General features: G+C 58.2%; 1 protein-coding gene across 1 annotated transcript; it reads right to left on the bottom strand.

The window, feature by feature from the left end:
* Window positions 1-1,249: 1,249 nt before the first annotated feature.
* On the bottom strand, window positions 1,250-12,036 carry SLC4A1 (solute carrier family 4 member 1 (Diego blood group)). Its single transcript, XM_030848965.2, has 18 exons — window positions 11,955-12,036; window positions 10,890-10,957; window positions 9,848-10,028; window positions 9,604-9,739; window positions 9,032-9,155; window positions 8,792-8,876; window positions 8,445-8,641; window positions 7,733-7,943; window positions 7,239-7,445; window positions 6,915-7,063; window positions 6,607-6,801; window positions 5,457-5,630; window positions 4,923-5,012; window positions 4,257-4,423; window positions 3,508-3,761; window positions 2,296-2,465; window positions 2,021-2,197; window positions 1,250-1,330 (listed from the first exon to the last, which is right to left on the bottom strand). Exons 3-18 carry the CDS (start codon window positions 9,999-10,001, stop codon window positions 1,250-1,252), a joined length of 2,571 nt encoding a protein of 856 aa, XP_030704825.2. The 5' UTR covers window positions 10,002-10,028; window positions 10,890-10,957; window positions 11,955-12,036.
* Between the last annotated feature and the right edge of the window lie 3,239 nt (window positions 12,037-15,275).

The following is a 15,275-nucleotide window of genomic DNA, read 5'->3' as shown; positions in this document are numbered from 1 at the left end:
ATCTCTCACCACTTCCAGTTCTTTCAACTCTTTTTATATTTTTCTTTTGTAAAAAAATAGATTTTGCCCATATTCTGCAGCTCCCACTGTCTCCTACCCCAATTGGTCAAATCTGGGTTCTCCCCAAGATCTGGTTCAAGTGGAGCTGAGGACAGTGTGTCTCTAATTGGGGCTCGCATGCGCGAGTGTGCCTGCGTGTAGCTGAAGTACAATGAAAGCTCTGAGGATACACAAGGTATAAATTACAAACCTCCCTCCCTCCCCCTCCCCCTTCCCATCTCCTCCCTATCTTCCCACCCTCCCCCACCCCCATCCAAATCAAGAACAGACTGTACACTGCCCCCCACTCCCAACCCCAAGGCAAGGGCTTGTCTCAGTCACCTCTGTGTCCACGGGGCCCACCCAGGGCCTTAGATAAATGTTTGTGGAATGAATGGATGAGTGAATGAATGAGAGCGTGGGGGAGGGAGCAGCACTTAGGAGTCCTGAGTCCCAGCCCTGATTTTGTCCTCACCTGCACCTTGCCCTCACCAGGACACCTTCCTCCGCCCCAGAGAAGAGGGTCCCCAGTGGGAGCAGAGAGGGGGAAGAGAGGGGCCAGCAAGGGCATCATGGAAAGGTGGGTGACTGAAGTAGACTCTGGCCTCAGAGGTCAAATCCCAGCTATATGGCTCAGGAGCTCTGTGACTTTGGGCAGGCTTGAAGAAGGATGACTACTGTGTAATAGTCCTTTCAGATTTTACGAAGCCCTTTTTTCACATTTATCTTTGGTCCTCAGAAACCATCCTGTAATGTGGGTGTGATTATCAATATACCCATTTTACAGATGAGAAAGCAGAGGCTGGAGAGATCCAGGGACTTGCCCAAGGTCACACAGAAAGCAGGAATTTGAATCCCCCCCACCCAACTCCCATCCTCTTTACTTCCCGTGTCTGTGTCATGAGGAGGTAGGGCTTGAATCTAAGTCTTCCAGGGTGGGACTCCCAGGTGGCAGTGTGGCCACAGGAGGGACTGCACAGCGAATCCCCCTACTGTGGGCCCCACTGGCCTTTTCTATCCAGAAAAGCCAGTCTACCCTTCATACAAGGTTTCCTAGACACCCTTTCCTTCCCCCACCCGTGGCCCCAGGGACTCGACTGCTGCCCCAGGAGGGACCTGGGAGTCCCTAGGGTGCCCATGAACTTCTGCTTTTCCTGGGAGAGTGGGGAAGTGGAATGATGGAGGGGGCTCTGGGGCCTGGGCGCTCCCCTCACACAGGCATGGCCACCTCATCATATTCATCCTGACCGTTCTCCTCATCGAAGTTCGGCTTGACATTGTCAGCATCCAGCTGCGGGGGGGCAGGAAGGACATAGGGTGAGCGGCTGAGGGCCCAGGTGAGCCCTCCCCCCAGCGCGGAGGCACCTCTGGGGTCAGGAGAGCCTGTCTCTCTTTGAACCTTGGACAAGTCTTGTCCTGTCCCTGCATCTCCTAGGGTTGGTCTAGATGAGAGGTTTCCTCAGGGTGGGGAGCCTCCAGGAATCTGGTGCCCTGGTAGGGGAGGGCCTCCAGAGGGCAGGCAGGAGACCCCTTCACCGGGGCAGCGCCACAGTGACCTGTGTCACATCGTGGAAGAATTCTACTGGAAGAGCCACTCTCCGGATGGTTTATAAGACCACAGGACTAGCCGCTCAGTGGTGGGGACCACCCAAGTGGAACACATCTCGTGAGCCTCTCAGTCCTCTCACCAGCCCTGTCATTATTCCTCTCTTTACAGGTGAGGAAACCTGAGGTACAGAGAAACGGGGCCGCTAGCTCCAGGTCACACACTGGGATGTGGCAGTGCCGGGATTTGGACGCAGGCCCCAACCTAGACCTTAATCACGATGCTCTTCTGCCTTCCTTAGTTCCCAGACACACTTCTCTCATTCGCTGAGCCCCACTGATGTCCCCTTGCGGCCCTCTGCTCTGGAGTTGTGCCCTCTGGCCATAGGAAATGGGGGGGAGGGGCGCGGGCTGGGTGGTGGGAGAAGCAACTCACACACTGGAGCTCCAGGTTCTGGAAGATGAGTGGCAGCAGGAAGTGGCGTAGGGGCACCGTGAGGATGAGGATGAACGGCAGGGCCAGCGAGATGGCTTTGATGCTTCTCACCACCCACAGCACTACCAGGCAGATGATCTGAGTGCCCGTGAACAAGTGCATTCGCCAGGTTCTCACCTGCGGGCGGAGGCTGGGGTCATGGCCTGCCCTGCCCAGGCACCCGGCCCCCCACCCACCCCCCGCCCTGGACCTGGGCAGCCGGGAGGGCCCCGTACCCGCTTGGCGTAGGGCACATCCGGGTGGTACTTGCGCGGCTTGAACAGAAGCAAGATGCGGTCAAAAAGCTGGATGCCACTGAGGGATGTGACCCCCATGTAGAGGAAAATGCCAAAGAGCACAGCCAAGGGGATGTGGGACAGGATGGGCCCCATGAGGATGGACAGGCCTGTGGGGAGATCCACGCAGTCTTAGCCCCAGCTGCCCCAGAGGATCGGCACAAGCAGAGGCTGGGCAATGATGTCACAGCGACTATATGGAACCCTTTTTGTGGATCCTCTTTTTTTTTTCTGGCCGCGCCGGGAACCTTCTGGGATCTTATTTCCCCAACCAGGGATGGAGCCCGGGCCCACAGCAGTGCAAGCACCAAGTCTTAACCACTGGACCACCAGGGAATTCCCTGGATCCTCTTAATAGATATTACCCCCATTTTGCAGATGAGGAAGCAGACTCAGAGAGGTGAAGCAACGAACCTAAGGCCACACAGCTAGTAAGTGGCAGAGCAGGGAGTCAGACGCTTGCCTGCCTGACTTCAAAGCCTACTCCTTTAACCTAGGGAGTCACAGAGGGCAGAGAAGCCCACCTTTCCTCTTACCCCGGTCCAGAATGCCTCCATCACCCTCCACCTACCCAAATCTCAGCCCTCCTCCAGCTAGCATCAGCTTCGCCTCCTTTAGGAAACTTCCCTGGCCTCTGCATCCCGTGGCGCTGCCCACACCAAGCCCAACTGGACTCTCAGCTGCTCTGGAACTCAGATCAGTGACCCTCTGTCTTCACCTCACACCCCCACCTAGGAGCACTGCCCTTTGTATGAGTCACAGAGCAGCTGAGCTAGAGAGAGCTCAGGCATCTAGTGAACCCCCTAACGGTGCAGAGAGGGAAACGTGAGGTCCAGAGACAAGGTGGGATACCTAGTCAGCAGCGGGGCAGGGCTGGAGCCCACAGTTCACTGAACTGTTGGAGAAGCTCAGAGTACAGGGTCTTGTCTAGAGAAGCTTCCAGTAATGGAGTGCCCCCCCATCCCCCTCAGATCCCATTAGTGCCTCGGGTATTTCCTCCAGAACTCCTTCATGTGAATAACTGACACTGGGGAGATGTGGGCAGTGGGTGTCTGGGGAGACCTGGCTGCAGGGTGGTCAGGGCTGGAGGGGCACTGGATCCTAAGGGGCAGGGGCTGAGGGTGCTGGAAAGTGTGGCCAATCCTCACTCACCCACGAGCACAGAGACCAGGAGCCCGCTGATGCGCTGTTCCTTGACTTCCTGAATCTGGGCTGCAGCCCCTGGGGTGCTGGCCTTGCCCATGACCGTAAGGGCATTGGCGTGGGTGACAGAACGCACAGTGGTGGCACTGAGCCAGGGCATCCCAAAGAGGGTGGCCACCCCGCCCATGCCCATGACCAGCAGCAGGTCCAGGTGGAAGCCAGAGCCCTTGGCCACCTTGCGCTCCGGCTTGCTGATGATCAACCTGGGGGTGTGGAAGGTCAGGAGTAAGCGGGGCTCTCCTTCACCCCAACCCCCTTCACCCTCTCTTTCCTCCCCTAGACTTGGGTCCCTCTGTACTTTAGTTTATCCTTCTTTGCCCGTCTCCCTTAGAGTTCCTTTCTCCCCTCCCTCCTGCACCATCTTGAGAAATCGAGACTCTAAGAGCAGAAGTGTTTTCATCATCACCTAGAACACCCACCGGCCGATCTACGCTGAAGCTAAAGAAACATACGCTTCAGGGAACCTCACGGGCACAGGCCCGTTCCAAGACCTAGCGCCTAATTTTATAGTTCTCGTTTTATATTCTTTTTATTAAAAAGGGCTCCCTAAATAGTACCACATCATGTCCCACAAAACCTGGACCTCCTGTCCGTCCATCCTTCCTACTAGCATTCAGTCGCTGGTGTCCTGCCTGCCTGGAGCCTGTCCCTTTCTCTGCCTCGGACCCTCCCAGGCCCAGTCCCACCCTGGCTCTTACGTGGTGATCTGGGACTCAAGGAAGATGAGGATGAAGACCAGCAGGGCAGGCAGGGCGGAGGCAAACATCATCCAGATGGGAAATGGCTTATATAAGCCCAGCGGGTGGATGAGCCAGCCTCGGGCCGAGGTGTTGGACACGGTGAGCCCTTTAGGTACACTGAGTTTCTGTGGGAGGGGGATGCTGGTGAGAACACCTGGGGGCAGGGGGATGGGGAAGAGTGGGGACAGGGAGAACCAGGGTCCTGGGCCCTTGGGAACTTACTTATATTGAGCATCTGCTTTGTACTCAGTCCCTGCACTAAAGCCCTTTACATACATTTTCTCATTCCCTACTTTATAGATGAGGAAACAGGATCAGGGAAGTTATGTAGCTGGCTCTGCACTGCACAGCTATTTGGTAGCAAAACTGAGATTCATACTCAGATCAACCTGGCTTCAAAGCGGATTCTTTCCTACTGCTCTGGATTAAGGAGTAAAAGGGGGCAAACTGACCCAAGCCCTTTTTTCAGCCAGAGGTGTCCTGAAGGGCTGTGGGAAGAACATGGGGCTGCTTGGAGAGACAGGACTGGGGAAGGGGTAGTTCTAGCTGGCTTCAGGTTTGGGAAGGCAGTTTGGGGGAGGGTGCATGCTGGGGGAATGAAATAAGGGTGGGGGAGAGGGTCACCTGGGTGTAGGTGTCCTGGATGAAGGCATCCACCATGACCATGATCAGGATAGAGATGGGAACCCCAAAGTCCCCAATGACTCGACGCAGCTGAGGGCAGGTGAAGGGACCAATGGTCAGTGCCCAGTTGCTTCCCACCTCTCACCTGCCACTTGCCCCCACTCCTGCCCCGTCTTCACCAGGGGGTCCCACTCTCCCCAGGGGGAACATCTAATGCCCTGTCCTGCTTCTCAACATACCTGCCTCCTTTCTTGTTCACCTGGCCCAGCCCCACCCCCGGCCCCACAGCTTCTCCACTCCCTTCCAAGAACTGTCCTTGGTTCCCCACTGGGTTCTCAGCCTGGACGTGCCAAGAAAGTGAGATGCGCTTGTCTCAAGAGTAAAATCCTGCATGATGAGGGGGGAGGGAGGCTTGGAATTGGAAATGGGAATCTAGGGTAAGAAGGGGAACGAATGGCACTGGGAAAGCTGAGGGGAGTGCTGTAGACTGGGACAGGGCAGTGTAGGCAAGGACAGGTGGGGGGATGTGCTGACCTTGCCAGGGAAGTAGGAGCTGTTCTTGAACTTGCGCAGCGTCATGGCGAACAAGAAGGTGCCAGCCATGAGCACAAGAGAGAGGAGGGCTGTGTTGGGCAGGGGCGCCTGAGGTTTGGGTATTCTTGTCACATTGTGGTCATAGTTCTCCAGCAGTGGGTGGTCCTGGAAGATCTGCAGCAGAAAAGCAAGGCATCCTCTTTCCTCCCATCCATCCATCCTCCAGCCATCGTGATACAAGCATCATGTATCATCTCTCTATCCATCGTCCACCCATCCATCATCCAACTCTCTATTCAGCGTCTGTCTCTCTATCCATCATCCGTTCATCCATCCATCTGTCTATGCATCATCCCTCTACCTCTCTTCTTCCTCAACTGACATAGTAACAGAGAGGCAATGGGATTCCACAGCTTGGTTTTCGGGACTGAGGACCAGGCTAGGCTTGGGCGGGGCAGGCCATGGAGGAAATGAAAGTGTGTGTGTGTGTGTGTGTGTGTGTGTGTGCGCGCGCGCGCGCGCGAGCATCCAGGGCCTGGGAGCCATGAGAAGGCTGGAGGGCAGGAAACAAGTGCCAAGGAGGTTCCTAAAAAGACTTAGGCTCCAGACACTTGGAAAGCAGAGAAAGACCCACCGACCAACAGGATCGGGTAGATGGACAGGATCCACCCTTCCTCCACGTAAAATGCAGGCACAGAGGCAGGCATGGTTTAAGGTGACAGAGCTGAGGAGGCGGGGCCTGCCCTCTGCAGGCCCTGCAGTTCCTAAGGGCAACTGCAGGAGAAGGAGGGGGGGACTTCAGAGTCTCCAGGACCCCTGCTACCCCGCCATGCCTGCAGTTTCCCACATTCAGTCTCACACGTGCCCACTGGTTACTGCATGTGGTTATACACATGGGCCTGTGCAGGCAGAGGGGAGCTCTCATGTACCGTCACTCCGCACGGCCGTGGTGAGAATACCGGCCCACAGGCAGCAGGCATCCACATGTATGTGGTCACAGTCACATACCGTGAAAACACGGCCACATAAATGCCGTACAGACACATGCGCAATGACAGTCACACAGCTTGTGCACGGTCACACACACACACAGACGCACGTGCACACACATGCACGCACCCGTGCCTTTTAACACTCCCATGGCCCTCACCGTGACCAGCTTGGAGAAGGTCTCATAGATGAAGATGAGGGAGATGAGGAAGGAGAAGATCTCCTGGGTGTAGCGGGAGATGAAGCGGACCAGGAAGCTGCCCTCGAAGGCCACCACCAGCACCACCAGCAGGACGAGCCAGAAGCCAATCCACACGCGGCCCACGATGTACTCCAGGCCGTTACTCTTGCAGAACTGTAGGGCGTCAGAGGGAGCTGGGGTCAGATAAATGGGCCCAGGCCCCGTGCATGAAGCAGCTTGGGCCAGGGGCCAGTTACAGGGTGACAGTGGGGCCAGAACAGAGCTACCGAGAAGAAGGCTTCCTCAAACACGAGCAGGGGTCCTGAGAAGCCCACCACGAGCAGGGGCTGAGCCCCCAGCAGGGAGAAGAGGATGCCCTGCGCCGCGGTGGAGATAAGCAGTTCCGACACACCCATCAGGTTATGGGTCTTTTCTCCTGTGGATGGAAGTGACAGTGCAGTCAAGGTCAAGGTCATTTCCAGAGGCCGATAGAGCATCTCATGTACAAGATGATGTGGGGGTCCAGGGTGTCAGATCGGGGCAAAGTCAGGGCTGATACTGAGGCCAGAGGGTCGGAGGTGAGGGTTAGTGGGACACACAGAGGCACTGACCCAGGAGGCCACCGAAGGTGATGGCGGGTGACAGGGCGGCAAAGTAGATGAAGATGATGGCAGACAGGACCTGGGGGTTCAATGCGTCTGTGATGTCACTCAAGTAGCGGGGGTAGCGGCGCCGGATGTCACGCACCAGTCCCCCGAAGAGCCTGCCTGTCCGCTGCAGAGGGTCATCCTGGGTGTCCTCTAGACCCCCGTTCAAATCTGTAGTGAAGGGCAGGACCACGGTCACGGGGGGTGGAAGGGGGAAGTGTGGGGAAAAGGGAATCGAGAAGGGGATTGTCTGATGGGAATGGGGGGGTCCAGGAGGCTGGGAGGCATGAGGACAGGGAGAGGGGACATGGGAGGTTTAATGGGAAGAGGGGCGGTAGGGGCTCACAGGGCTGTGTTGGGCTGTCTGGAGGCCTGGGGGCTCAGCAAGCCCAGGGCTGGGCAGGGCAGGTGCCTAGGGCTGGGCAGGGCAGGTGCCTAGGGCTGGGCAGGGCAGGTACCTAGGCCCTTGAGGAAGCTGGGCTCTGGCTTGGCTGAGCTGGGCAGGTAGCGTCTTTTCAGCAGCTCCTTCTGCACGGGCACCAGACTGAGCAGGGCATCCTCAGAGGGCGCGTCCGTGGGCGGCAGCACCAGACTGCAGTCTAGGAAGCCCTCTAGGGAATGCACCAGCATCTCCTTGTTCTGGGCCAAGTATGCATCAGTGCGGAACACCTGGGAGCAGGAAGGAAGGTCAGAGCCACAAGGACCTGCTCAACAAAAGGATCCAAGAGGCCAGAGCCAGGGCCTAGGGGCCCCTCTCCCCCAGCCCCTGCTTGCTGGGAACTGCTTTTCCTTCCCCGCTGGCCTTCCACCTTCTGCTCTCAAAGGGCTTTGGGGAGGCAGACAGGGCCCTGAGTCGGGAAAGCAGAAAGAACTAAAGCGAACCAGGTGGCTTATAGCAGACCAGATGGAACGAGAGCAGATCAGGCTGGACCAGGCCAGACCTAACCAGACAGAACCGGGGCAGAGTGGGCCAGACTAGACCAGGCCTGATCAGGCAGGGTTAGGCCAGACTACACGGGCCTGGACTCCCCCTGGCCAGACAGGACGGAAGCAGCTAGATCAGACTGAATGGGCCAAACTAGTGAAGTTAAAGTCACCGGGGCCGGGGACGAGGCCTCAGCTGCCACCTAGCCCCCTGGGCTCCCCCAGCCCTCGCCGGCCCCTCCTCACCCTCTCTGACATGAGGGTGGCAGCAGCCCGGCCCAGCTGGGTGTAGTCGATGTTGGGGGCCTCAGGTCCCAGCAACACGATGAGGAAGCGCACAGGGACTGCCGGCCCCTCTGGCTCCTGTGGCTTCTGCTCCGTCTCCATGGGCTCCTTTAGTCGCACAAAGCCCAGCACTGGCCGCTCCAGGAACCTGGCACAGCCTATTGGGGACAGACGAAGTGAGGTGGTCGGGCCAGGCCAAGGGGGGCACGCTGCTGGGGTCCAGGCTTAGGGAGAGGCAGGCTGGGCCAGGGCAGGAGGCAGGAGCAGGGGACAGGAAGGGGTGAGGGACGGACGCTCTGCCCACTTACCCACCAGCACCAGGGTGGCCTCCCGGTCCTGGGGACTCCTTCCCAGCATTCCAGATGACGAGTGCCCTTCCGCGCTCCCCTCTCCCTGTTGGAAGGAGGGGGGTGAGGGGAGTCCTCCGGCCACTCTGGACCCTGGGCACTGGAGCAGCCCACCCCGTCTGCCCTACCCACTCTCATTTCGAACCATGTTCAGGTTGGGAGCTTTCTGGCTCTCCTCACACACCCCTGGTACAGCCTCACCTGTTCACAGAAGAGCTCTGTCTCCAGCGAGGGATGCTGTGGGAGCAGAGGCTGTGAAGGGTCCCCAGAACGTGTCAGGACTGCAGGATTCACACTCCCCAGGGCCTCCACGTCTCTGGCGTGGCTGCAGGACGACACACAGGGGACATGGGCTGAGTAGGCAGCTCCGCCTGGGCTGTCAGCAGAGTGGAGACCCGTGGTGGAAGGGACGTGGGACTTGCCAGTGACCAGACTAGAGAGGCCCAGGGCGGAAGGAGAATCAGCCTCCTCTGAAGGACACTGTGGATGGAAGCGGGTGGCCTCTGTCTGGAACGACTAGGTGGAGGTAGAAGAATGGATGGAGAGAGGGACCTTGAGAGCCCACCCTCCTGGGGACCAGCGGCCCCCAACCCTGAGCGTGGAGACGTGGTTACCGCTCGAGAGGTGCCGGAAGCAGGAGACATTGTGGAAGAAAAGTGGGACCCAGCCTGGTCGGGAGGGGCCATCTGGACCCCCAGGGAGAGCTTGGGGCAGGCGGGCCGGGGAAATGGGCCCTGTGGGTGTGGAATCCAGGGCCTGGCAGGCAGGGGCACCTGTGTTTGAGCAGCAGGACCCGGAGCAGATTTTCTCGGTCCTGAGGCTGGATCTGCCCCTCGAAGATAAACCTGTCGAGCAGCTGGCTGGCCACCCCGGCCAGGGATTTCTCTGGCAGGTCCAGGAGGACAGTACCTGCAGGCAGGGGAGGGGTGAACGGGCTGGCCGGCCCTGGCCCTCCTCCTCCCTAGCAACTTCACATGCAGGGGCCACACGCAGAGGGGCACAGAGGGGCTCACTCACCCTTGGCAAAGGCTTTCTGCAGCTCCAAGAGGCTCCAGAAGGTGAGGTAAGACAGGTGTGGGCGGCCCCATATCCCGTCCTTCCCCAGGTTCTCCTCTAGCCGCACCCAGCGCGCTGTCTCTATCCACTGTAGCTCCTGGTTCTTTTCATCCATCACCAGTTCCCGCAGCTCCACGACGACCTGCAGCCCCACAGGCCTGCATTAGTCCCTCGGGCCCCGGGCAGGGCTATGGGGAGGCTGGAAGCCCAGGGCACGGTGGGCACTCAGCAGGCTCTGAGAGATGTCCATCAGAGGCCCAGGGGTCCTGGAGCGCTGAGGGCAGAGCCTGAGCTCAAAAGGCACCGTCAGGAGCTCCATCCTCAGGGTGTAGAGTGAGGTGTGACCTGTGAGGAGATGACTGGGGGTCCCCCACCTCTGGCTCTGTTCCCCAGCCTCCTGACCAGGCCCCTCACCCCATTTCAGAGGCATTTGAACAAACTCTGGGGCAAAAGGGCTGCTAGAGGGAGCAGGAGAGGAAAGAAGAGGGAAGCCTTTGGGGTCACTGGGTCAGCCTCCTGCCTCCAAGATTGTCGTGTGGGCTCAGCATGCCCTAGGGGTTCCTTGGGGCCAGATGGCCAGTCCCAGGGGCCTAGCTGAGGGCAGACCCGATTTTCTAACCAGCTAGACCGTCTGGAGTCCAGCAAGGACGTGGGGGGCCTTGGGGGACTGGGCTGAGGAGAGCATGTATTTAATTCTGTACTTCCCCGGGGAGTAACTGACAGCCCAGCCAGGGCCAGCGGACCTGGTGGCTCCGACCTCCAGCTGTCCATTTATCTCTGTCCAGGGAGCTCCCCCATCAGTGGAAGGGGGCCCCGGGTCTCCCCCCTCACTGGCAGATGTCCTTTACCTATTTCCCAGGAGGCCCATTCCTTCTCTCCCTGTTTGTGGGGTCCCTCCCATCCTGAAACTGTAGCTATCCCTCTGCTCCTCTCCTCCCCTGGTAGAATGATGGATCCCAAGGGCAGCACAGGAAAGAGAATCGGGGGAGGCTGGGGTGCTCACCTCGAGGACGTCTGGGGGGCGGTGCGACGCGGTGTGGTAGTCTGTGGCTGTCGGTTCGGTGAGCTGAGCTGAAAATCAAGAAGCCGGTTAGCGCTGGCCGCAGACAATTCCCGCAAGACTTTCCTGCACCACCAGCATGAGCCTTGGACACCACAGGGTTGATGCCGCTCTCCCTCCCCTTGCCCCTGGCTGGGACCCTGCCCCTGCTGCTCAGTGGGCTGTGGCCCCCCACGCGTGTTCTTGGCTGCCCAGCCTGGCACTGTCACTCCCCATCTGAGCGCTGTGGAGGACCCCTGGGGCTCATCCTCAGTGGTGACGAGGAGGGTCATCTCCAAGGGGACTGGGGAGTCCTGAGTGGCAATTCTCTTCCCTCTCCTGCTACCTTCTGGGGCCAGATTCCCTTCTTTCTTCCCACCTGCCTCAACGATCCCACCAGCCAGTAGCTTCTCGCTGCCTCCAAGTGGAGCTTGGGTGCCCCGTGGGGTCTGCCCTTATATTATTGGCCCCTACACCCCCAGCCCTCATTTCCCAGAGGGGCCTCTTATCTCCAATACCAATTGCTAGCACTTAAGTCCTGTTGACAGTAAACAGGTCCCTTCCCGGGGCTCCCCAAGCGAGACCTTGGGCAGAGGCCCAGGAAGGTTTCCTGACGTTTCTCCGCCCTGAGGGTCTCTACGGCCCCCCCATTTCTCAGAACTCCTGGACCCCCAAACAGAACAATGTTCCCAGAACAGGCCCAGTGCCTGGCCTGGAAGCCGGCATTGGATAGGCACGGGTGGCATGCGGGCTCATGCCCTCGTCCCCGACAGGCCTGGCTGCCCTCTTACAAAATCTAAGGGGCACAGTGATGGGTGACTGGTCCTGCCTCCAGCACCTACCCCCAGTCACCTCCTGTGATCATTTCAAACAAAACTCTGTTTATCCTTCAATCAGCCAGGATTGTGGGAGAACTGGCCCTGGGGCTGGGCCGGTGGGGAGCGGGGAGAAGGGGAGGACAAGTTCCCCACCTCTGTCTAATGGGACTCAGCAGCTCATCCCAGCAGGAGAGAGGGAGATGGGGCTCACCTTCTGCTTCCTCCACCTGGAGCGTGGGGAATTCAGGGTCTTCATATTCCTTCTGCTCTAGAAACTCTTCCAGCTTATCTTCATTCTCCTGTGAGAAGTTGCCATCAGGGCTGGGCTGTGGAGGGGGCTCCACAGACCTCCGTGAAGGTAGGAGTCCAGGGTTAGGAGCCCTGCAGATGCCATCCAAGACTCACCTGTGAATCCCCCATGGCGCTGTCCTGATTGTTCAATTGTCTGCCGTGATCTGCACCCCCAGCATAACCCACACTGCAGGTCCCTGCGGGGGAAAGGCACAGGCTGAGTGAGGCACAGGGCAGCCTGGGGTCTCCCATTCGTCCCCACAGGGGGCTGTATTTGAGTGAAGGGGGATCCCAGGTGTTGGGAGACAATGGGGTCAGAGGAAAGAAGTGTGAGTAGGCGGTTGGATTTGTAGGTCTGAGGGCAGGTGCGCAGGGGCCGGAGAGACAGGGCAGAGCAGGGAAGATGAAACTTAGCTGGCAACAACCTAAGGGTGTTTGGGAGGATGGGAGGGGGGGGTGTTCTTCCAGTCCAACTCCTTCCTCCATCCACCAGTCCTCACCTGGCTTCCTTTTCTGCCCATCCCCAGGAATCACCAACTCCAGGAACATGAAGTGTCCCTCCTTCAGGGAGCTTAGCTGAGAGTCTCCACAGAATACCCTCTTCTCCCAGAAATGGCTGCCTCGTCCTGGGCATGGGGCTGCAGTATCCTTAGGAGTGACTCACAGGTCCTGGATGATATGGCCTTGCTTCTCTCCCCTACTCCATCTTGAACCCCCTCTCTCTTGCTCTCTCACCACCTATTCCATTGGCCTCCTTACCAAGCCCTTTCCTGCCCCAGGGCCTTTGCACATGTAGTTGGCCACATCCTGGATGCCCCTACTCCCACACTTCAGCCCTTCCCACATCTCAGCTCATATGCTACCTCTTCAGATTCCCTTCCTGACCACCCTAACAGTCACTAACCCAATCTGTCATTTTCTGGTTTCTTAATTCATTTGTGGATCTATGGTCTGAGGATGCCTCTAGAAAGGAAGCCACATGAGTGCTAAGCTCCTGTGCGTCTCAATCCTCACTGGATCTCCCACTCCTAGCAGAGTGGTTGCCACGTAGTAGGCACTCAATAAATATGTGTTGAAAGAATGTAAGAATGGCTCCCCCTTGCAGGCTTGGGGCTCTGGGGCTGGGGAGCCAGGATGACTAGGACCCAGCCAGGAGGCAGTGGAGCCCTGAGCCTCCGTTTTCTCAGTTGTGTCTCTAGTGGAGAGGAAGGATGCCCACTGCAGGAATGTGAGGACCAGCCCAAGGAGAGCACAGGGGTGCCCTGGCGCGGCCCCAGGCTGCGTGTGCAGGGACATCCTTCTCCGCCTTACCCACGGCAGCAGAGCGCATTGTAGCAGCAGGGATTTGGGTCAGGTTGACAAACGTGCCCACTCTGTGCCTGGCATGGAGCCTGGGAAGCTGAGATGAACAAGACACTGTTCTACTCTCCAGAAGCTCGCAACCCTGACTGGGGAGACAAGCTGGGAACACGTGACAGGCTAAGGCGTTCAGGAGAAAACACGTACCCCAGACAAACACAAGCAGTGAGCAGACCATGCTGGGTGCTGAGGGTGCCTGTGGCAGGGGGAAGTAGGACTCGCAGTGGGGCTGCAGGCGGAGCGTCTCTGGTGGAGGGGACACTGGTGCTGGGTCCAGAAGCACCGGTGGGATGTGAAGGGCTGAGAGGTGGGGAGGGCTAGCCCGGGTGCCAGGAATGGTGGGCAAGATGCAGAGAGAGGACCACGCGAGACAGGGCTGGGTGCTGTGGGAGGGAACAGGGCAGGGAGTATATACGGAAAGAGCCATTCTGAGGAATGGTTGGCCCTGAGGTCCTTAGAGATAGAGAGAGGGGCGTGAGTGAGCCCCTGACCTACACTGAGAAACGCAGGAGCCCCTGCTTTGGGGGGTTGTAGGGCAAGTGATGGCCTTGGGGGGGCGGTTTCCAAAGCCTGAGGATGGGGTGTCCCTACTGCAGGGGACTTGCCCTTTGAGGAGTCTGGTCATGCGCAGTTTTTCTCTCCCTCTTCCGTCCCTCCGTGTCCCCTTCTCCTCAGGTTCCCCTGCCTTCCTCTTCTCCCATTTTTATTCTCTTTCTCCCTTCTCTGGCCTTGTTGCCTGAGGTGCTAAACATACGCCCCCCCACACACACACACCCTATGGGCTGGGACTGTGGTCTTAGTTTCCCATTTGGGAGGGGAGAGGGTCAGAGGGTCCCTTCGGAGCCCGAGAGCCCAGACATCCAGGCTGCCTCTCTGCCACTGACTGTCAGCTCCCCGCCTCTCTCTAGGGCTCAGTCACCCTGTCTGTACAATGGGACGCCTTCCTGCTGGGGTTCTGAGACTTCAGTGAGAGAGGAGAGGGGAGAACAGAGGTGTCTCGAGCTCTGCTGGGGCCTCAGAGGGTGCACCCATGACCCAGATTGTAGCCACCACCAGGCCCAGCCGCCCCCCAGCTGCAGGCCTTGCTCTGCTGACACTGATAAGAGCCTGGACCCTGATGAAGCGCACCAAACACCTGGCCAGCCCGCCAGCCAGGGCCAGGCAGATAAGGGGAAGCAGGGCATCTGAAGCCCCGGAAGTAGAGCACAGCTGGAAGAGGCTGGTGGGGGCGGCGTGGACCACAAGGCGGGGAGGGCTCCCTGGTGGCAGAGCACCAACTTTGTGTAATCGTCCCGACACCATACACGGCTGTGCCGTTTTATCTCTCCCCATATCACTTTGTGAGGCGGGTAAGGTCATTAGCCTCGCTCTACAGATGAGAAAGCTGAGGTTCAGAGAGGTTTACTGCTTCGGTGCCCTAGCAGGTAGGTAGCAGAGGCAGGATTAAACCCTGCCCTAGCTGACTCCAGCTACACCTCTAACCATTGCCCTGAGTTGTCTCCCAGAAGAGAAAATAGCTATTAGCTGGTTTAGTATCAGTGACTAAGAGCATGGACCCTGCAATCCAGCTGCCTGGCTTCAAATCCCAGCCCTGCCACTTACTGTGTGACCTTAGGCAAGTGACTCAACCTCTCTGTGCCTCAGTTTTCTCATCTGTAACATGGGGCTAATCATAATGACATCTACCTCATAGGCCTGTTGTAGCGTTAAGTAAGTTCACATATATAAAGCACTTAGACTAATGCCTGGCACAAAAGAGCTTTCGTTTGCTATCGTTCTCACTGCTACTGGGGATCAAGTACAGACTTGCTATCTTCATCCCCCTCTGATTTTCTTTCAATTCCCATGGAATTAACCTAAGTGTTTTGAGATCCTCAGGTGG

Source organism: Globicephala melas, chromosome 20, assembly GCF_963455315.2.
Source record: "Globicephala melas chromosome 20, mGloMel1.2, whole genome shotgun sequence".
Taxonomy (NCBI): Eukaryota; Metazoa; Chordata; class Mammalia; order Artiodactyla; family Delphinidae; genus Globicephala; species Globicephala melas.
Note: the sequence above shows the minus strand (reverse complement) of the source record. Positions and strands in the feature narration are given on the sequence as shown.

Excerpts from the sequence above, each read along its gene's own strand:
- SLC4A1 (XM_030848965.2), bottom strand. The coding sequence starts at position 10,001 with ATGGATGAAAAGAACCAGGAGCTACAGTGGATAGAGACAGCGCGCTGG. Across the intron at positions 7,064-7,238 it reads CACCTTCGGTGGCCTCCTGG|GAGAAAAGACCCATAACCTG; the intron begins GTCAGTGCCTCT and ends TTCCATCCACAG. Across the intron at positions 3,762-4,256 it reads CTTGAGTCCCAGATCACCAC|GTTGATCATCAGCAAGCCGG; the intron begins GTAAGAGCCAGG and ends CCACACCCCCAG.